Here is a 21,735-nt window from a genome sequence, read left to right as displayed (position 1 = left end):
TTAACTTTTGTAAAGAAATTAAGTTGTAATTAATATTATATGTTTAAGAAAAATTACTTTTTCAGTATTTTTTCAAAAAATCTTTAAAGTGTGTTTCTCAGGGGCGCCTGGGTGGCACAGTCGGTTAAGCATCCGACTTCAGCCAGGTCACGATCTCGCGGTCCGTGAGTTCGAGCCCCGCGTCAGGCTCTGGGCCGATGGCTCGGAGCCTGGAGCCTGTTTCGATTCTGTGTCTCCCTCTCTCTCTGCCCCTCCCCCGTTCATGCTCTGTCTCTCTCTGTCCCAAAAATACATAAACGTTGAAAAAATAAATAAATAAATAAAGTGTGTTTCTCAAACTCCCAAATCTCCTGAAACCAGTCTATCTACACTTTATTTCAAGAAGGAAATGCCTGTATCTATAAATATATAGAGATAGAGACATAGAGATAGAGACATAGAGATAGATAGAGATAGAGATAGAGATAGAGATAGAGATAGAGATATATCTGAATAACAAAAGTATCCTTAAACCCTAGGGAATGACTTACTTTTTGAACAAAAAAATTATATAATAAAATTCTCTATGCATAAAAACTGTGGTCAATCTTAACAGCATTTTCTGTGCTTTATTAAATACCATCAAGTAAAACATAAGTTTTTTAATCCCCTAGTATAACTGGCAGAACATAACACTTTGGATACATAAATACTTACATATTAGGAATACTTACATAGTAGAATCTCTTTCTTGAGAAAGTGTTGTCTCATGTGAAACTGAAACAACAGAAGGGGATCTAGGATACAGTCCATATCCTTCGCTTGGAGTGATTATCTGCCTACCCAGGATCCTTCAAAATGAACAACATAAAGAGACAATCAAGCACATTCACCTGGCATACATACAAAATGTAGATATTCTTGGAACAAATATGATGGCTCTCTATAAAAGTCCAGTGCGTACTTAGTACGCTACTGATTAAGAATGATTCTTAAGAGAAAAATGTGAATCCAGAATCTTATTACAGGTTATAGCTCTCTTCCACAGAATAGATATGGAAAAGATAAAGCTATAGCCTCACACTGCTGAAAAAATCCAAGGAAACTGAGCAAAAATTTGTAATTTTCCCTCCATCCTCTACAATAATCTTCATTAAATCTGCTAAAATGGATGAAAGCCAGGCCAAATTAGTGAAAACTATAAATTATATTCTTAAGAACATGATGCTATATAAATTTTAGGCATAAATTTTAAGTAGTAAGTATAGTAACTTACTATAGTTACTATACTTACTATGTAAGTAAGGGAAGTAAGTGAGGGAAGCTTCCTAACAGCTTATGTCTGCTTTTAAATTTGTGTAAGAATTTTCTTGTAGACAACAGTGTAAACAAATACATTTTCTGACCCTCTTGCTCCAAAGAAGAGATCTTTGGACAGCCACAATGCATAGATCTCAGCTACAAGGTAAAGGAACTGTTTTTCTCAATTAGGACAACATAGTGGTAGTTATGAACACTCTAAGAAACTTCCATCAACTTCAGTTTTCTCTCAGTGCAGTCTTTATACCATATGGCCTTATTTACATTCATTAAAACCAAGTCCATAAAGATTTCAGAATACAAGCTTTTTTTTGGATATCTGCTTTTTTAAAAATATTTTTTAATTTTTTTTTTTTTTATTTTAGAGAGACAGAGAGGACAGTGAGGAAGAGGGGCAGAGGGAGAAAATCTTAAGGAGACTCTATGCTCAGTGTGGAGCCTGACGTGGAGCTCAATCCCACAACCTGAGATCATGATCTGAGCCGAAATCAAGAATCGGACACAGCCAACTGAGCAATCCAGGCGCCCCTAGATATCTGCTTTTCAAATTTTAGTATTAGCCATGATTACAAGCCAGATCTAGGGCTTTAATACCTGAGGTGAGGAAAGCTGCATGTCCATTGTTGGCACTCTTCCTGTAGACTCTTAGTATGCACACTCAACTTCTGCTCATACAAGAGCTCGTCAATGGCTGTGAACATTGCCTGGACCTTTTCAGTGGCATTTTGATCAAGCTCCTGGAAGAAAATATCACCCCTAAATATTTAGGTGAGCTTTTAAAGTCCTAAAGGTTGAAAGCAATCAAATTTAAAATTTAGTCCATTTGAAATACTGTTGAATTTCCATTAAAAAATTTAGTGAATTTTCATCTTATAATATTCAGATTTCCTTCCTATTCCTATGTAAAGAAAATTTATAGAAATACCTACTTTTTTAAAGTAACATTTTCTTCATTATAAAAATACTATGTTTATTGTAATCATTTTGAAAGATCCAGAAAAACATGAAGAATAAATTAAAATTACCAATAATTCTACCTAATATAATGATTGCTAATTTTAGTATAGTTGCTTGGTTCCAGTATTTTTTTAGAGCTGAAGATAGACAGTTAATCCTATACATGTGGCCTTAGGGATGCTGACCCTCCGCCCCCATGTGCCCCCTTCCCCCCCCCCCCCCCACACACAGTCAAAAATCCATATATAACATTTGGCTCTCCAAAAACCTAACTACTAATAGCTTACAACTGACTGGAAGCTTTAACAATAACCCATATTTTATATATGTATTGCATACTGTATTCTTACAATAAAGCTAAAGAAAAGGTTATTAAGAAAATCATGGTGGGGCGCCTGGGTGGCTGTCAGTTGAGCGTCTGACTTCGGCTCAGGTCATGATCTCACAGCTCGTGAGTTCGACCCCCGCGTCAGGCTCAGTGCTGACAGTTCAGAGCCTGGAACCTGCTTCGGATTCTGTGTCTCCCTCTCTCTCTACCCCTAACCCACTCGCATTATGTGTCTGTCTCTCCCAAAAAATAAATAAACATTTAAAAAAATTTTCTTTTTTTTAAAAAAAGAAAAGAAAATCATGGTGTGCCTGGGTGGCTCAGTCAGTTAAGCGTCTGACTCCTGGTTTTGGCTCAGGTCATGATCTCGCAGTTTCGTGAGCTCAAGCCCCACATCAGGCTCTTCGCTGGCAGCCTGGAGCCTGCTTGGGATTCTCTCTCTCCCTCTCTGCCCCTTCCCCACTCGCGCTCTGTCTCTCTCAAAATAAATAAACTTAAAAATCAAAATAGGGGCGCCTGGGTGGCTCAGTCGGCTAAGGGTCCGACTTTGGCTCAGGTCATGATCTCTCAGTTCCTGAGTTCAAACTCCACATCGGCTTCTCTCTTTCTCTCTCTCTCTCAAAAATAAATAAACATTAAAATTTAAAAAAAAATCCTAAGAGGGGAGCCTGGGTGGCTCAGTCAGTTAAGCGTCTGACTCTTGATTTTGGCTCAGGGTCTTTATCTCACTGTTCATGAGTTCAAACCCCACGTCCACCTCTGCACTGACGGTGTGGAGCCTGTTTGGGATTCTCTCTCTGCCTCTCTCTCCACCCCTCCTCTCTCTCTCAAAAATAAATAAATAAACATTAAAAAAACCCCAGAAAATCATAAGAGAAAATACATTTACAGTCCTGTACTGTTTTGAAAAAAAGTCCACATATAAGTGGACCCACACAGTTCAAACTTGTGTTGGTGAAGGGCTAACTGCGTATGTATCATTTTGTAGTCTGTATTTTTATTTTACTTTTAATTTTTTTTAATGTGTATTATTTATTTTAGAGAGAGCACAAGCGGGGTTGGTTCAGAGAGAGCGGGAGACATAGAATCCAAAGCAGGCTCCAGGCTCTGAGCTGTCAGCACAGAGCCGACAAGGGGCTTGAACTCATGAACTGTGAAACCATGACCTGAGCTGAAGTTGGACACTCAGCCGATTGAGCCACCCAGGTGCCCCTGTAGTCTGTATTTTCCAGCTGAGAGTTTAGGTTATCTCCCTGCCCTCTGTAATCTTTTAGTAGCAGCAATAGAGATGGCTATAAAATATAAATCTGATCATGTTATTTGCTTCCTTGCTTTTCTACTTTATATTTATGCACCCTTTTTTATTCTGGTGGAAGAAAAAGTATAAGATAATAAATCTGTATTTTCACTCCACGAATGAAAATCAGTTTCTACCCAATTAAAAAAGACTTGCTAGATAGATATGAAGGTTAATTTTAAAGACTGTTGACCTTAAAAAAATACAGAAAAAAAAAGTGTCAGCTTTTTAAAAGCAAAATAAGCTTCAGGAATAGCAAAGAATTGCAAATGGGGACAAGCAAACTTATGGCAAAGCATAGGCAAGTCCAGAACAGAGGAGAGGCTTGCTTTTTTATAGGCAAAAGGAGGAAGCTAGAAGGGGCTGTTATGGCTTCTCATTGGATGAGTGTGGTGGTTTCTCACTGGTTGGGCTGTGGATGGGCAGGAAGAAATTCTTCCTCCTGCTGGGGTATATAAAGTAAGTTTCTTCCTGTTGGGGAATGCAAGCTATGGTTTCTTATGGAGGGATGGTAGTGTGTGAGAGATTGTTCTTTAGGGCTTCCCAACTCCAGGTTTAATGATATTTCTTTTATTTATTTTCACAAGAGTCAACATAAGTAATATTTCTAAAAATTCTTTTACTGTTTTCAAGCTTCTGGGGGCTGAGGTGGGACTTTCCTAGTCTTAGTGAAATTTTTTATTTATTTTTTTCATGAAGCATCAAAGTTCTTTATTAGAGATGAGAATGGGATAATGTTGAAAGAAGTGACTAGCACAATCTCCTAGCAAGCTGGCTGTCTTTTGTTTTGTTTTGTTTTGCTTTGTTTTTGCATTGCAAGCATTTTTTAAAAATTTAATTCCAGTATAGTTAACATACAGTGCTACATTAGTTTTAGGTGTACAATACAGTGATTCAACAATTCCATACATCACCCTGTGCTCATTATGACAAGTGCAGTCCTTGATCTGTATTACCACATTACCGATTTCACCTACCCCCCACCCACCTCCCCTCTGGTAACCATCAGTTTGTTCTCAATAGTTAAGAGCCTGTTTCTTGGGGCACCTGGGTGGCTCAGTTGGTTAAGCCTCCAACTTCAGCTCAGGTCATGATCTCATAGTTCATGAGTTTGAGCCCCACGTCGGGCTCTGCACTGACAGATTCTCTTTCTCCCTCTCTCTCTGCCCCTCCCCCACTCACATGCTCACGTGTGCTCTCTCTCAAAAATAAACATTTTTTGGGGCGCCTGGGTGGCGCAGTCCGTTAAGCGTCCGACTTCAGCCAGGTCACGATCTCGCGGTCCGTGAGTTCGAGCCCCGCGTCAGGCTCTGGGCTGATGGCTCAGAGCCTGGAGCCTGTTTCCGATTCTGTGTCTTCCTCTCTCTCTGCCCCTCCCCCGTTCATGCTCTGTCTCTCTCTGTCCCAAAAATAAATAAACGTTGAAAAAAAAAAATTAAAAAAAAAAATTTTTTTTAAAAGAGGCTATTTCTTGGCAAATTTTTTTCTATTAAATATTTATTTGCTTAAATGCTATTATGTCAACTCTTCTTGTTGTTAGTATTTGCCTATTATAACTTTTCCCATCCCTTAATATCTGGGTGTCATTCTGTTTTTGAAATGTTTATTTAAATAGCATGTAGCTAGAATTTTAAAATCCAATTTCAGAGTCTCTGTCTTTTCTTAATAGGTAAATTGTATCCACTTATACTTATTATAATGGGCAATATTTGGACTTATAGCTACCATTTGTTTTGTGTTTGTATTTAACCTTTTTCTTGTGTTTTTTATTTTCTTTTCCTTCTGTTACATTTTTTCTTGTTTCCTCTATTAATTTGGAAGTCATTCATTATGTTTATATTCTACTAGTGGTTAAAATTTTAGCATCCATACTTCATTTTTTTATTTTTTAAAATTTTTATTAATTTATTTTCAAGTTATAAACATACAGTATAGTCGTGGCTTCAGAAGTAGAACCCAGTGATTTATCTCTTATATATGACACCCATTGCTCATCCTGAAAAGTGCCCTCCTTAATGCCCATCACCCATTTAACCCAACTCTCCAACCCCTCTCCAGCAACCCTCAGTTTGTCCTCTGTATTTAAGACTCTCTATGCTTTGCCTTCCTCTCTGTTTTTATCTTATTTTTCCTTCCTTTCCCCTATGTTCATCTGTTGAGTTTCTCAAATTCCATATATGAGTGAAATCATATGATATCTTTCTCTGACTGACTTACTTCGTTTAGCATAATATCCTCCAGTTTCACCCACATTGTTGCAAATGGCAAGATTTCATTCTTTTTCATTGTCCAGCATTATTCCATTGTGTATACATACTATATCTTCTTTATCCATTCATCCATCGATGGGCATTTGGGCTCTTTCCATACTTTGGCTATTGTTGATAGCACTGCTATAAACATTGGGGTGCATGTGCCCCTTCGATTCAGCCTTTTTGTATCCTTTGGTGAAATTCCTAGTAGTGCAATTGCTGGGTCATTAGGTAATTCTATTTTTAATTTTTTGAGGAACCCCCATACTGTTTTCCAGAGTGCCTACACCACTTTGCATTCCCACCAGCAGAGCAAAAGAGTTCCTCTTTCTCCACTACCTTGCCAACATCTGTTGTTGCCTGAGTTAATTTTAGCCATTCTGACAGGTGTGAGGTGGTATCTCGTTGTGGTTTTGATTTGTAATTCCCTGACGACGAGTGATGTTGAACATCTTTTCATGTGTCTGTTTGCCGTCTGGATATCTTCTTTGGAGAAGTGTCTATTCATGTCTTCTGCCCATTTCTTCACTGGATTATTTGGTTTTGGGGTGTTGAGTTCGGTAAGTTCTTTATGTATTTGGGATACTAACCCTTTATCTGATATGTCATTTGCAAATATATTCTCCCATTCTATTGGTTGCCTTTTAGTTTTGTTAATTGTCTCCCTTGCTGTGTAGAAGCTTTTTATCTTGAGGATGTCCAAATAATTCATTTTTGCTTTTATTTCCCTTGCCTCTGGAGACATGTCAAGTATGAAGTTGTTGTGGCCTAGGTCAGAGAGGTTGCTGCCTGTTTTCTCCTGTAGGATTTTGATGGTTTTCTGTCTCAAATTTAGGTCTTTTACCCATTTTGAGTTTATTTTTGTGTATGGTATAAGAAAGTGGTCCAGGTTCATTCTTCTGCATGTTGCTATCCAGTTCTCCCAGCACCATTTGCTAAAGAGACTGTCTTTTTCCCATTGGATACTCTTTACTGCTTTGTCAAAGATTAGTTGGCCATATATTTGTGGGTTCATTTCTGGGTTCTCTATTCTGTTCCATTGATCTATGTGTCTGTTTTTGTGTCAGTACCATACTGTCTTGATGATTACAAGTTTGTAATACAGGTTAAAGTCCAGGATTGTGATACCTCCAGCTTTGGTTTTCTTTTTCAACATTACTTTGGCTATTCAGGTTCTTTTGTGGTACCATACAAATTTTAGAATTGTTTGTTCTAGCTCTGTGAAGAATGCTGTGTTATTTTGATAAGGTTTGCATTGAATGTGTAGATTGCTTTCAGTAGTATCAATATTTTAACAATATTTGTTCTTCCAATCCATGAGCATGGAATGTTTTTCCATTTCTTTGTGTCTTTTTCAATTTGTTTCATAAGCTTTCTATAGTTTTCAGTGTACAGATATTTTACCTCTTTGGTTAGGTTTATTCTTAAGTATCTTATGGTTTTTGGTGTAAATGGGATCAATTCCTTGATATCTCTTTCTGTTGCTTCATTATTGGTGTATAGAAATGCAACCAATTTCTGTACATTGATTTTATATCCTGCGGCTTTACTGAATTCATGTATCAGCTCTAGCAGTTTTTTTGGTGGAGTCTTTTGGGTCTTCCATGTAGAATATCATGTCATCTGCAAAGAGTGAAAGCTTGACTTCTTCTTTGCCAATTTGGATGCATTTAATTTTGTTTTGTTGTCTGATTGCTGAGGCTAGGGCTTCCAATACTATGTTGAACAACAGTGGTGAGAATGGACATCTCTATCATGTTCCTGATCTTAGGGAGAAAGCTCTCAGTTTTTCCCCATTGTAGATTATATTACCTATGGGCCTTTCATATATGGCTTTTATGATGTTAAGATATGTTTCTTCCATTCCGACTTTCTTGAGGGTTTTTATCAAGAAAGGATGCTGTACTTTGTCCAATGCTTTTTTTGCATCTATTGACAATTCATATGGTTCTTATCCTTTCCTCTATTAATGTGGTGTATCACGTTGATTGATTTGTGAATACTAAAACAGCCCTGCAGCCCAGGAATGAATCCCAGTTGATCATGGTGAATAATGCTTTTAATGTATTGTTGACTTTGATTTGCTAGTATCTTATTGAGAATTTTTGCATCTAGCTTCATCAGGTATATTGGCCTGTAATTCTCCTTTTTAGTGGAGTCTTTGGTTTTGGAATCAAGGTAATGCTGGCTTCATAGAACGAGTTTAGAAGCTTTCCTTCCATTTCTATTTTTTGGAACATTTTGAGAAGAACAGGTATTAACTCCGCTTTAAATTTTTGGTAGAATTCCAGGGCTCTTATTTGTTGGGAGACTTTTGATAACTGAGATTTCTTTGCTGGTTATAGGTTTATTCAAATTTTCTATTTCTTCCCATTTGAGTTTTGGTAGTATGTGAGTGTCTAGGAATTTGTCCATTTCTTCCAGATTGTCTAGTATGTTGGCATATAATTTTTCATAGTATTCTCTTAGAATTGTTTGTATGTCTCTGGTATTGGTTGTGATCTCTCCTCTTTCATTTGTGACTTTATCTATTTGGGTCCTCTCTTTTTTCTTTTTGAGTAGTCTGGCTAGGGGCTTATCAGTTTGTTTATTCTTTCAAAAAATCAGCTCTTAGTTTCATTGATCTGTTCTACTGTTCTATATCATTTATTTCTGCTCTAATATTTATTTCCCTTCTTCTGCTGGCTTTGGGCTATATTTGCTGCTCCTTTTCTAGCTCCTTTAGGTGTAAGGTTAGGTTGTATATTTGGGGCCTTTCTTACTTCTTGAGATAGGCCCGAATTGCAGTGTATCTTCCTCTTAGGACTGCCTTTGCTGCATCCCAAATGATTGGACGATCATACTTCATTTTCATTTGCTTCCATATATTTTTAAATTTCTTATTTAATTTCCTGGTTGACCCATTGGTTCTTTGGTGGGATATTGTTTAACCTCAATGTATTTGGGGTTTTCCAAATTTTTACTTGTGGTTGATTTCAAGTTTCATAGCATCGTGATCTGAAAATATGCATGGTATGATCTCAATCTTTTTGTACGTGTTGAGGGCTATTTTGTGACCAGTATGTGATCTATTTTGGATAATGTTCCATGTGCACTCAAGAAGAATATGTATTCTGCTGCTGTAGGATGAAACGTTCTGAATATATGTGTTCAGTTTATCTGGTCCAATGTGTCATTCAGAGCCATTGTTTCCTTGATTGATTTTCTGCCTAGGTTATCTGTCCATTGTTGTAAGTGGAGTATTAAAGTCCCCTATAATTATGGCATTATTATCCAAAAGTTTGCTTATATTTGTGATTAATTGATTTATATATTTGAGTTCTTCCACATTGGAGGCATAAATATTTACAATTGTTAGCTCTTCTTGATGGATAGACCCCTTAATTATGATACAATGCCCTTCTTCATCTCTTGGTACAGTCTTTGTTTTAAAATGTAGTTTGTCTGATGTAAGTATGGCTAGTCCAGCTTTCTTTTGACATCGTTAGCATGATAGATGGTTCTCCATCCCCTCACTTACAATGTGCAGGTGTCTTCTGGTTTAAAATGAGTCTCTTGGGGGCACCTGGGTGGCTCAGTCGGTTAAGCGGCTGACTTCAGCTCAGGTCATGATCTCGCAGTCCGTGAGTTCGAGCCCTGCGTCGGGCTCTGTGCTGACAGCTCAGAGCCTGGAGCCTGCCTCAGATTCTGTGTCTCCCTCTCTCTGACCCTCCCCTGTTCATGCTCTGTCTCTCCCTGTCTCAAAAATAAATAAACGTTAAAAAAATTTTTTTAAATGAGTCTCTTGTAGGCAGAATATAGACAGATCTTATTTTTGATCCCTTCTGATACTCTATGTCTTTTGATTGGGGCATTTAGTCCATTTACATTCAGAGTGATTATTGAAAGGTATGAATTTAATGCCATGGTGTTATCTGTGGATTCCATGTTTGTTGTGATGTCTTTGGTCCTTTGTAGTCTTTGCTGCTTTCCACTCACAGAGTACCCCTAGAATCTCTTGCAGGGCTGGTTTAATGGTCATGAACTCCTTTGGTTTTTGTTTGTCTGGGAAAGTCTTTATCTCTCCTATTCTGAAGACAGCCTTGCTGGATAAAAGATTCTTGGCTGCATAGTTTTCCTGTTCAGCACATTGAATATTTCCTGCCACTCGCTTCTGGCCTGCCAAGTTTCAGGGGATAGGTCTGCTGCTAACCTTATGTGCCTATGCCCGTAACTTAAGGCCCATTTGTCCCTAGCTGCTTTCAGAATTCTCTTTATGTTTGTGTTTTGCCAGTTTCACTATGATATGTCATGGTATTGACCTGTTTTTATTGATTTTGAAGGAGTTCTCTGTGCCTTTCAGACTTGGATGCCTGTTCCCTTCCCCAGATTAGAGAAGTTCTCAGCTATAATTTATTCATATAAAACTTCTTCCCCTTTCTCTCTCTTCTTCTTCTGGAACTCCTATGATACAGATATTGTTTTGTTTCATGGAATCAGTTCTCTAATTCTCCCCTCATGATCTGGTAATTTCCTTTCCTTCTTTTTTTCAGCTTCATTATTTTCTGATTTTATCTTCTATTTCACCTATTCTCTCCTCTGCTTCTTCCATCCTCACTGCCACTGTATCTAGTTTATTTTGCATCTCAGTTGTAGCATTTTTTAATTCATCAGGACGAGTTCCTAGGTCTGTGATCTCTGTACAAAGAGATTCTCTAGTGTCTTCTATGCTTTTTTCAAGCCCAGTTATTAGTCTTATGACTGTTATTCTAAATTCTTGTTCAGATATATTGTTTATAACTGTTTTGAGCAATTCTCTGGCTGTGATTTCTTCCTGAATTTTCTTTTCAGGAGAATTCCTCTGTTTTCTCATTTTGGCTAGTTTCTGCTTTTTGTGGGTTTTAATAGTTTGTTATTACTGCACCTGTGAGTACTTCTATATTAAAAAGGGGTCATACACTGTCCAGGGTTGGCACTTTAGGAATTGTTTTTGGTATACATTATATGCACTCTGTTGTGTTTTGGCTGCTCTATCCCACTGGTCAGTCCTCTGCAAAGCTCCTCCTTACTTTTAGTGGTGGAGTGTTTGGACCTTCAGCCAAGGTGTGCTTTGATTTGTTTGTTGAAGTAACCCTGGAAAAAGGGGAAAGGAGTGGAGAGGAAACCTGATCCCATAAAAAGAAAAAAAAATGAAAGGGGAGAAATGAAGACCAAACAGGCAATCAAAAAACTATCAGGCTAAATTCAGAGAAAGAGAAAGGAAAATAAAGAAGAAGAGAAATAGAAATGGTGTAAAATGAATAGAATAAAAATGCCTAATTGAACAAATATATGTATATATATAAATGACCAAAAACAAATCAGAAACTATGAGCCTGATTCCAAAAGAAGAGGGTAGGAAGAGGAAAGGAAAGGAAAGGAAAGGAAAGGAAAGGAAAGGAAAGGAAAGGAAAGGAAAGGAAGGGAAGGGAGGGAGGGAGGGGTGAGGAGGGGAGGAAAAGAATTAAAAAAACAGTCATCTGTTGGTGCCTGGGACTGGTGGCTGTACTGGTCTAGAGAAGAGGCCACCTGCATTGGCTCAGAGTCAGCCTTGCTCCAGTAGATAAGCAGTTGCCAAGCACAGAGGGGAGCAGTTTGGGTAAATGGGTCCCACCTCCAATGGGGGCAGCTGTACTGCTCTCTGAAGTCCTGCCATGTTGCTGTTGGGAGAAAAAATGGCAACACCCAATCTCTCCTCCTTTCCCTCCCTGAACAGGGTTTTCTGTCAGGCAGCCCTCACCCAGTAGCACAGGTGGTCAGCTTGCCCTGCTCCACAGTTCTCTCAAGGCTTCTAGCTGCTCGGCTAGATTCAAAACCCAATGTCTTAAAGGACCCCGCATCCTGTGGAACCTGTTCTGGAGTAGTGCCACTCCACCCTGCAGATTAAAGGCCTCTGGCTGGCACCTGCACAGTCTTTTGTCTTTGGGGAGGCAATAAACCCTCTTCCCAAAGTACTCCAGGAAGGGGACTGTTCTCTCCCAGTGCACCCCTGAGATTGCTACAGTGCTGGGGCCCGACTGCCTTCTCCCCAGTAGTGTGCACCATGGCTTTGCTCTGGAGAAAGTCACGCACATTTGAAACCTTCACATTTCAGCTCCTAAGGCTGTTTGCAAAATACAAACTGGCAATCTCCCCATGTCTCGTTCTCCAGTCCATGGTCTGGAGAGGTTTTTCTCATGTGCTAACTTGATACTTTTTGAAGACCTGTCTCTTTTTGTCTCTGCACTGAAAGGGTTCCCTCCCCTCCATGCCTTTGCCATTTTATCTCCCCCTAATCACATACATGTACCTCAATCCTGCCAAGCTGTCTCCCTCCAACTGTAGGGACCCTTCTGCCACTCCACAGATTGATTTCCTGGGTGTTCCAAGTGATCTGACCTCAATACAGCTGTGTTTGAGGGACAGGGAAAATCCCAGTCCCCCTACACCTCTTCCATCTTTAAAAAAAAATTTTTTTTAATGTTTATTTATGTCTGAGACAGAGAGAGAGCATGAGTGGGGGAGGGGCAGAGAGAGAGGGAACAAAAAATCTGAATCAGGCTCCAGGCTCTGAGCTGTCAGCACAGAGCCTGACGCAGGGCTCAAACCCATGAACTGCGAGATCACAACCTGAGCCGAAGTCAGTTGCTCAACCAACTGAGCCACCCAGGCGCCCCAGCACCTCTTCCATCTTAACTCTGCCCCATACTCCTTTATTTTTCTAACAAAGTTAGAAAGTTAGTTTGTTTGTTTTTAGCATTTCTGGCCTCCACTGAAACAAAGCAAGAACTTTGATCATTTTGCCATATATACATATATCAAATCATTATACTATATAGCTAAAACTAATAAGTTATGTGTCCATTTTTAAAAATAGGGGAACAAAGGGACGCCTGGGTGGCTCAGTCAGTTAAGCGCCAGACTTAGGCTCAGGTCATGATCTCACAGTTCGTGGGTTCGAGCCCCGCATCGGGCTCTGTGCTGACAGCTCGGAGCCTGGAACCTGCTTTGGTTTCTGTGTTTCCCTCTCTCTCTGCCCCTCCCCCACTTGTGCGTGAGCTCCCTCTCTCTCTCCAAAATAAATAAACATTAAAAAAAATTTTTTTTTAAATAGGGGAACAAAGACATGAGACATGTTGTGTGAGGATAGAATCCACGGAATTTGATGACGGATTTGATGAGAGAGATGGTTAATGAAGATGAATCTAAGCCTCTATTCTGGGTGATAGAAAGGATGATACTAGTAATAATAGTGAACATTCATCAAATAAGATATCCTTGGAACTGGAGGAAGATGGCGGCGTAGGAGGACGCTGGGCTCACCGCGCGTCCTGCTGATCACTTAGATTCCACCTACACCTGCCTAAATAACCCAGAAAACCACCAGAGGATTAGCAGAACGGAGTCGCCGGAGCCAAGCGCAGACGAGAGGCCCACGGAAGAGGGTAGGAAGGGCGGCGAGGCGGTGCGCGCTCCACGGACTGGCGGGAGGGAGCCGGGGCGGAGGGGCGGCTCGCCGGCCAAGCAGAGCCCCGGAGTCTGGCTTGCAAAAAGCGGAGGGGCCTGACGGACTGTGTTCCGACAGCAAGCGCGACTTAGCGTCTGGGAAGTCATAAGTTAACAGCTCTGCTCAGAAAACGGGAAGGCTGGAGGACAAAGGGAAGGAGAGCTGCTGAGCCCCCGGACCACAGAGCTCAGTTTGGTGGGGAACAAAGGCGCTCGCCAGCGCCATCTTCCCCGCCCATCCCCCAGCCAAAATCCCAAAGAGAACCAGTTCCTGCCAGGGAACTTGCTCGCTCTGCGCAAACACCCAACTCTGCGCTTCTGCGGAGCCAAACCTCCGGCAGCGGATCTGACTCCCTCCTGCTGCCACAGGGCCCCTCCTGAAGTGGATCACCTAAGGAGAAGCAAGCTAAGCCTGCCCCTCCTGCCCCTGTGCACCTTGCCTACCCACCCCAGCTAAGACGCCAGATCCCCAGCATCACAAGCCTGGCAGTGTGCAAGTAGCCCAGACAGACCACCCCACCCCACAGTGAATCCCGCCCCTAGGAGAGGGGAAGAGAAGGCACGCACCAGTCTGACTGTGGCCCCAGCGGTGGGCTGGGAGCAGACATCAGGTCTGACTGCGGCTCCGCCCACCAACTCCAGTTATACACCACAGCACAGGGGAAGTGCCCTGCAGGTCCTCACCACGCCAGGGACTATCCAAAATGACCAAGCGGAAGAATTCCCCTCAGAAGAATCTCCAGGAAATAACAACAGCTAATGAGCTGATCAAAAAGGATTTAAATAATATAACAGAAAGTGAATTTAGAATAATAGTCATAAAATTAATCGCTGGGCTTGAAAACAGTATAGCGGACAGCAGAGAATCTCTTGCTACAGAGATCAAGGGACTAAGGAACAGTCACGAGGAGCTGAAAAACGCTTTAAACGAAATGCATAACAAAATGGAAACCACCACGGCTCGGATTGAAGAGGCAGAGGAGAGAATAGGTGAACTAGAAGATAAAGTTATGGAAAAAGAGGAAGCTGAGAAAAAGAGGGATAAAAAAATCCAGGAATATGAGGGGAAAATTAGAGAACTAAGTGATACACTAAAAAGAAATAATATACGCATCATTGGTATCCCAGAGGAGGAAGAGAGAGGGAAAGGTGCTGAAGGGGTACTTGAAGAAATAATAGCTGAGAACTTCCCTGAACTGGGGAAGGAAAAAGGCATTGAAATCCAAGAGGCACAGAGAACTCCCTTCAGACGTAACTTGAATCGATCTTCTGCACGACATATCATAGTGAAACTGGCAAAATACAAGGATAAAGAGAAAATTCTGAAAGCAGCAAGGGGTAAACGTGCCCTCACATATAAAGGGAGACCTATAAGACTGGTGACTGATCTGTCTTTTGAAACTTGGCAGGCCAGAAAGAATTGGCACGAGATTTTCAGTGTGCTAGACAGAAAAAATATGCAGCCGAGAATCCTTTATCCAGCAAGTCTGTCATTTAGAATCGAAGGAGAGATAAAGGTCTTCCCAAACAAACAAAAACTGAAGGAATTTGTCACCACTAAACCAGCCCTCCAAGAGATCCTAAGGGGGACCCTGTGAGACAAAGTACCAGAGACATCACTACAAGCATAAAACATACAGACATCACAATGACTCTAAACCCATATCTTTCTATAATAACACTGAATGTAAATGGACTAAATGCGCCAACCAAAAGACATAGGGTATCAGAATGGATAAAAAAACAAGACCCATCTATTTGCTGTCTACAAGAGACTCATTTTAGACCTGAGGACACCTTTAGATTGAGAGTGAGGGGATGGAGAACAATTTATCATGCGACTGGAAGCCAAAAGAAAGCTGGAGTAGCCATCCTTATATCAGACAAACTAGACTTTAAATTAAAGGCTGTAACAAGAGATGAAGAAGGACATTATATAATAGTGACAGGGTCTATCCATCAGGAAGAGCTAACAATTATAAATGTCTATGCGCCGAATACCGGAGCGCCCAAATATATAAAACAATTACTCATAAACACAAGCAACCTTATTGATAAGAATGTGGTAATTGCAGGGGACTTTAACACCCCACTTACAGAAATGGATAGATCATCTAGACACACGATCAATAAAGAAACAAGGGCCCTGAATGAGACATTGGATCAGATGGACTTGACAGATATATTTAGAACTCTGCATCCCAAAGCAACAGAATATACTTTCTTCTCGAGTGCACATGGAACATTCTCCAAGATAGATCATATACTGGGTCACAAAACAGCCCTTCATAAGTTTACAAGAATTGAAATCATACCATGCATACTTTCAGACCACAACGCTATGAAGCTTGAAATCAACCACAGAAAAAAGTCTGGAAAACCTCCAAAAGCATGGAGGTTAAAGAACACCCTACTAACGAATGAGTGGGTCAACCAGGCAATTAGAGAAGAAATTAAAAAATATATGGAAACAAACGAAAATGAAAATACAACAATCCAAACGCTTTGGGACGCAGCGAAGGCAGTCCTGAGAGGAAAATACATTGCAATCCAGGCCTATCTCAAGAAACAAGAAAAATCCCAAATACAAAATCTAACAGCACACCTAAAGGAACTAGAAGCAGAACAGCAAAGGCAGCCTAAACCCAGCAGAAGAAGAGAAATAATAAAGATCAGAGCAGAAATAAACAATATAGAATCTAAAAAAACTGTAGAGCAGATCAACGAAACCAAGAGTTGGTTTTTTGAAAAAATAAACAAAATTGACAAACCTCTAGCCAGGCTTCTCAAAAAGAAAAGGGAGATGACCCAAATAGATAAAATCATGAATGAAAATGGAATGATTACAACCAATCCCTCAGAGATACAAACAATTATCAGGGAATACTATGAAAAATTATATGCCAACAAATTGGACAACCTGGAAGAAATGGACAAATTCCTGAACACCCACACTCTTCCAAAACTCAATCAGGAGGAAATAGAAAGCTTGAACAGACCCATCACCAGCGAAGAAATTGAATCGGTTATCAAAAATCTCCCAACAAATAAGAGTCCAGGACCAGATGGCTTCCCAGGGGAGTTCTACCAGACGTTTAAAGCAGAGATAATACCTATCCTTCTCAAGCTATTCCAAGAAATAGAAAGGGAAGGAAAACTTCCAGACTCATTCTATGAAGCCAGTATTACTTTGATTCCTAAACCAGACAGAGACCCAGTAAAAAAAGAGAACTACAGGCCAATATCCCTGATGAATATGGATGCAAAAATTCTCAATAAGATACTAGCAAATCGAATTCAACGGCATATAAAAAGAATTATTCACCATGATCAAGTGGGATTCATTCCTGGGATGCAGGGCTGGTTCAACATTCGCAAATCAATCAACGTGATACATCACATTAACAAAAAAAAAGAGAAAAACCATATGATCCTGTCAATCGATGCAGAAAAGGCCTTTGACAAAATCCAGCACCCTTTCTTAATAAAAACTCTTGAGAAAGTCGGGATAGAAGGAACATACTTAAAGATCATAAAAGCCATTTATGAAAAGCCCACAGCTAACATCATCCTCAACGGGGAAAAACTGAGAGCTTTTTCCCTGAGATCAGGAACACGACAGGGATGCCCACTCTCACCGCTGTTGTTTAACATAGTGCTGGAAGTTCTAGCATCAGCAATCAGACAACAAAAGGAAATCAAAGGCGTCAAAATTGGCAAAGATGAAGTCAAGCTTTCGCTCTTTGCAGACGACATGATATTATACATGGAAAATCCGATAGACTCCACCAAAAGTCTGCTAGAACTGATACATGAATTCAGCAAAGTTGCAGGATACAAAATCAATGTACAGAAATCAGTTGCATTCTTATACACTAACAATGAAGCAACAGAAAGACAAATAAAGAAACTGATCCCATTCACAATTGCACCAAGAAGCATAAAATACCTAGGAATCAATCTAACCAAAGATGTAAAGGATCTGTATGCTGAAAACTATAGAAAGCTTATGAAGGTAATTGAAGAAGATTTAAAGAAATGGAAAGACATTCCCTGCTCATGGATTGGAAGAATAAATATTGTCAAAATGTCAATACTACCCAAAGCTATCTACACATTCAATGCAATCCCAATCAAAATTGCACCAGCATTCTTCTCGAAACTAGAACAAGCAATCCTAAAATTCATATGGAACCACAAAAGGCCCCGAATAGCCAAAGTAATTTTGAAGAAGAAGACCAAAGCCGGAGGCATCACAATCCCAGACTTTAGCCTCTACTACAAAGCTGTCATCATCAAGACAGCATGGTATTGGCACCAAAACAGACACATAGACCAATGGAATAGAATAGAAACCCCGGAACTAGACCCACAAACGTACGGCCAACTCATCTTTGACAAAGCAGGAAAGAATATCCAATGGAAAAAAGACAGTCTCTTCAACAAATGGTGCTGGGAGAACTGGACAGCAACATGCAGAAGGTTGAAACTAGACCACTTTCTCACACCATTCACAAAAATAAACTCCAAATGGATAAAGGACCTGAATGTGAGACAGGAAACCATCAAAACCTTAGAGGAGAAAGCAGGAAAAGACCTCTCTGACCTCAGCCGTAGCAATCTCTTCCTCGACACATCCCCAAAGGCAAGGGAATTAAAAGCAAAAGTGAATTCCTGGGACCTTATGAAGATAAAAAGCTTCTGCACAGCAAAGGAAACAACCAACAAAACTAAAAGGCAACCAACGGAATGGGAAAAGATATTTGCAAATGACATATCGGACAAAGGGCTAGTATCCAAAATCTATAAAGAGCTCACCAAACTCCACACCCGAAAAGCAAATAACCCAGTGAAGAAATGGGCAGAAAACATGAATAGACACTTCTCTAAAGAAGACATCCGGATGGCCAACAGGCATATGAAAAGATGTTCAGCGTCGCTCCTTATCAGGGAAATACAAATCAAAACCACACTCAGGTATCACCTCACGCCAGTCAGAGTGGCCAAAATGAACAAATCAGGAGACTATAGATGCTGGAGAGGATGTGGAGAAACGGGAACCCTCTTGCACTGTTGGTGGGAATGCAAATTGGTGCAGCCGCTCTGGAAAGCAGTGTGGAGGTTCCTCAGAAAATTAAAAATAGACCTACCCTATGACCCAGCAATAGCACTGCTAGGAATTTATCCAAGGGACACAGGAGTACTGATGCATAGGGGCACTTGTACCCCAATGTTCATAGCAGCACTCTCAACAATAGCCAAATTATGGAAAGAGCCTAAATGTCCATCAACTGATGAATGGATAAAGAAATTGTGGTTTATATACACAATGGAGTACTACGTGGCAATGAGAAAAAATGAAATATGGCCTTTTGTAGCAACGTGGATGGAACTGGAGAGTGTGATGCTAAGTGAAATAAGCCATACAGAGAAAGACAGATACCATATGGTTTCACTCTTATGTGGATCCTGAGAAACTTAAGAGAAACCCATGGGGGAGGGGAACAAAAAAAAAAAAAAGAGGTTAGAGTGGGAGAGAGCCAAAGCATAAGAGACTGTTGAGAACTGAGAACAAACTAAGGGTTGATGGGGGGTGGGAGGGAGGAGAGGGTGGGTGATGGGTACTGAGGAGGGCACCTTTTGGGATGAGCACTGGGTGTTGTATGGAAACCAATTTGACAATAAATTTCATATATAAATAAAAAAAAAAAAAAAAAAAAAAAAAAAAAATAAGATATCCTTAACTGAGAAGATATCAATAGTCTTTATACTAAGTAATGAATCTGTACCATATCTTTTTTTGTTTAACTTTTTATTTTGACCTAATTTCAGACTTAGTATCAGATATCTTTAAAGTAGGAAAGGTAAACACTTAGGACTTCTCAGAAAACATTCTTACCAGTGCTTTCTCAAGCTTTAGGATCATGTGGATCATGAAATCAATATAAAATGTTATTAAATAATACCCAAAAAACTAAAATAGAATAAAGTAGATAGAATGTAAAATATCATAGTATCACTCATATACAAGTTATTACTTTATAGAACTTTGTCTTCTGTTTTATGTACACACCATGAGTCATAATGTCAACTACGTGTCTTAGTGTGAGTTGCAATTTTAAGTTTGATGCCACCTATCTAGACAGGGCCCAGTAAGCCATCTTTCTAGTGTAAACTGTCCCTACTCCAGTTGATAGGATTAGAGTATTAACTGGAACAGAAAGGGACAAAGGGGCTTCAAGCATCTTTCATCACTTTGACAATGAATGACAATCCAATTATGTAAAACACATTTTTCTAAAAAGGACTTTGATATGATTTAACTTCCCTCTAAGTATTTTTCATGTTTTTATTTTGAATTTTAGTATTGTGTTATTTTTAACACATAAAATGTTGTCATTTGTTTCATTTTGCCAGTATGCTTTGCCAATTACTTTGCTTTCTGTTGCTTCATGTATTGCATTCCTTTCTTCTGGCTTTTTCTTCTTGGTATAATCTATCCTTTAATGGTTCCCTCAGTGTGTATATATGGATGGGAAACTCTTATTCTATAGATGTTTAAAATGTCTTTATTTTGCCTTCACTATTTAAAAATTTTTTTTTAATGTTTATTTATTTTTGAGAGAGAGAGAGAGAGGCAGAGTGCGAGCAGGAGAGGGGCTGAGAGAGGGGGAGACACAGAATCCGAAGCAGGCTCCAGGCTCGAAGTAGTCAGCAAAGAGCCCGATGTGGGGCTAGAACTCATGAACGGTGGGATCATAACCTGAGCCGAAGTTGGACGCTTAACTGACTGAGCCACCCAGACACCCCAATTTTGCCTTCATATATTTATTTCATATATTTGTATATCTTCTTATTTCTCATCTAGAAGAGATATATCATTCATGTATATATACTTGACATACACTGAATATATCTCTTGTTTTCCGTAGTACTTTAAAGATATAATATCATTATCATCTAGCATTTGTTAATTGTGAGCTATCTGTTGTAAGTCTGATTTTTACTCCATAATGTGTGGAATGTCTTTCCTAATAGTTTTTAATGTTTCTCTTTTTATCTTTGATTATCAGCAGTTTCTCTGAAGAGGTTTTTTGTTTTTGTTTTGTCCCTCAGTTGATATACTTTTCAACATGCAGACTGTTATCTTTCTTCAATTCTTTTTTTTTTTTTTAAATTTTTTTTTTTTTTAACGTTTATTTATTTTTGGGACAGAGAGAGACAGAGCATGAACGGGGGAGGGGCAGAGAGAGAGGGAGACACAGAATCGGAAACAGGCTCCAGGCTCTGAGCCATCAGCCCAGAGCCTGACGCGGGGCTCGAACTCACAGACCGCGAAATCGTGACCTGGCTGAAGTCGGACGCTTAACCGACTGCGCCACCCAGGCGCCCCTGTTTCTTCAATTCTTAAAAAAATTTAGTAATTATTACTTTCAATACTACCTCTTTCCATTCTCTTTCTAAAACTTCCATTAGACATATACTGTAGCATCTTAATCCAGCTTTCGTGTTCCTAACTACTCTTCAAATTTTCAATGCCTAAATTTATCTCTCTAATTTGAGGTGATTTTCTTAGCTCTATCATTCTGTTCACTACAGTTCTGTTTCACTCTGTGTGCAGTTTACCGTATCTATTGACATATTTCAAGTGCTATTCATTTCCAAGATTTTAAACTGGATCTTCATATCTATCTGTTCTTAAAATCTGTACCTGCCTTGATTTAAAACCCAATAATTTTAATGGATGCTATCTTATCACTTAATTCTTTGAGTATTTAATAAGCTTAATAAGCTTATTGAGGAGTATGTACAATAACATTTCAAGTATATACAGCACAAGGAGATCTGAGAAATGTATTAATCATACTAACCACCATTCCCTTCCAGATTTATAACATTTCTGTCACTCTGTCACAATATACCCTCATTCCGCTTTACAGTTGGGAGTCTCCCGTTCCCCATGCCAGGACACCACTGATCTGATTTCTATCACTACAAACTAGGTTTTTTTAAATTAAAGTTTATTTATTTATTTTGAGAGAGACAGAGACAGTGTGAGTGGGGGAGGGGCAGAGAGAGAGAGGGAGGGAGAGAGAATT

At 39.7% G+C, this 21,735-nt stretch overlaps 2 protein-coding genes across 9 annotated transcripts in view; one reads left to right on the top strand and one right to left on the bottom strand.

Annotated features, from left to right (window-relative positions):
• Positions 1 to 21,735, bottom strand: part of FAM149B1 (family with sequence similarity 149 member B1) — a 96,696-nt gene that overhangs the window by 52,839 nt on the left and 22,122 nt on the right. For 7 of the 8 annotated variants that reach the window (XM_086679969.1, XM_086679970.1, XM_086679975.1 and 4 more), the window contains 2 exons: positions 1,894 to 2,036; positions 714 to 830 (listed from right to left, as the gene is read on the bottom strand). In XM_086679969.1, coding sequence (XP_086536095.1) covers positions 714 to 830; positions 1,894 to 2,036 — 260 coding nt within the window. The remainder of the gene's footprint in view (positions 1 to 713; positions 831 to 1,893; positions 2,037 to 21,735) is intronic. The other variant, XM_086679974.1, reaches the window with a different exon arrangement.
• The window catches only part of DNAJC9 (DnaJ heat shock protein family (Hsp40) member C9), a 100,660-nt gene that overhangs the window by 60,947 nt on the left and 17,978 nt on the right, over positions 1 to 21,735 (top strand). The window lies entirely within an intron of this gene.

This window comes from Puma concolor, chromosome D2 (genome assembly GCF_028749965.1).
Source record: "Puma concolor isolate L17-30 chromosome D2, mPumCon1.1.hap2, whole genome shotgun sequence".
In the NCBI taxonomy this organism is placed as follows: Eukaryota; Metazoa; Chordata; class Mammalia; order Carnivora; family Felidae; genus Puma; species Puma concolor.
Note: the sequence above shows the minus strand (reverse complement) of the source record. Positions and strands in the feature narration are given on the sequence as shown.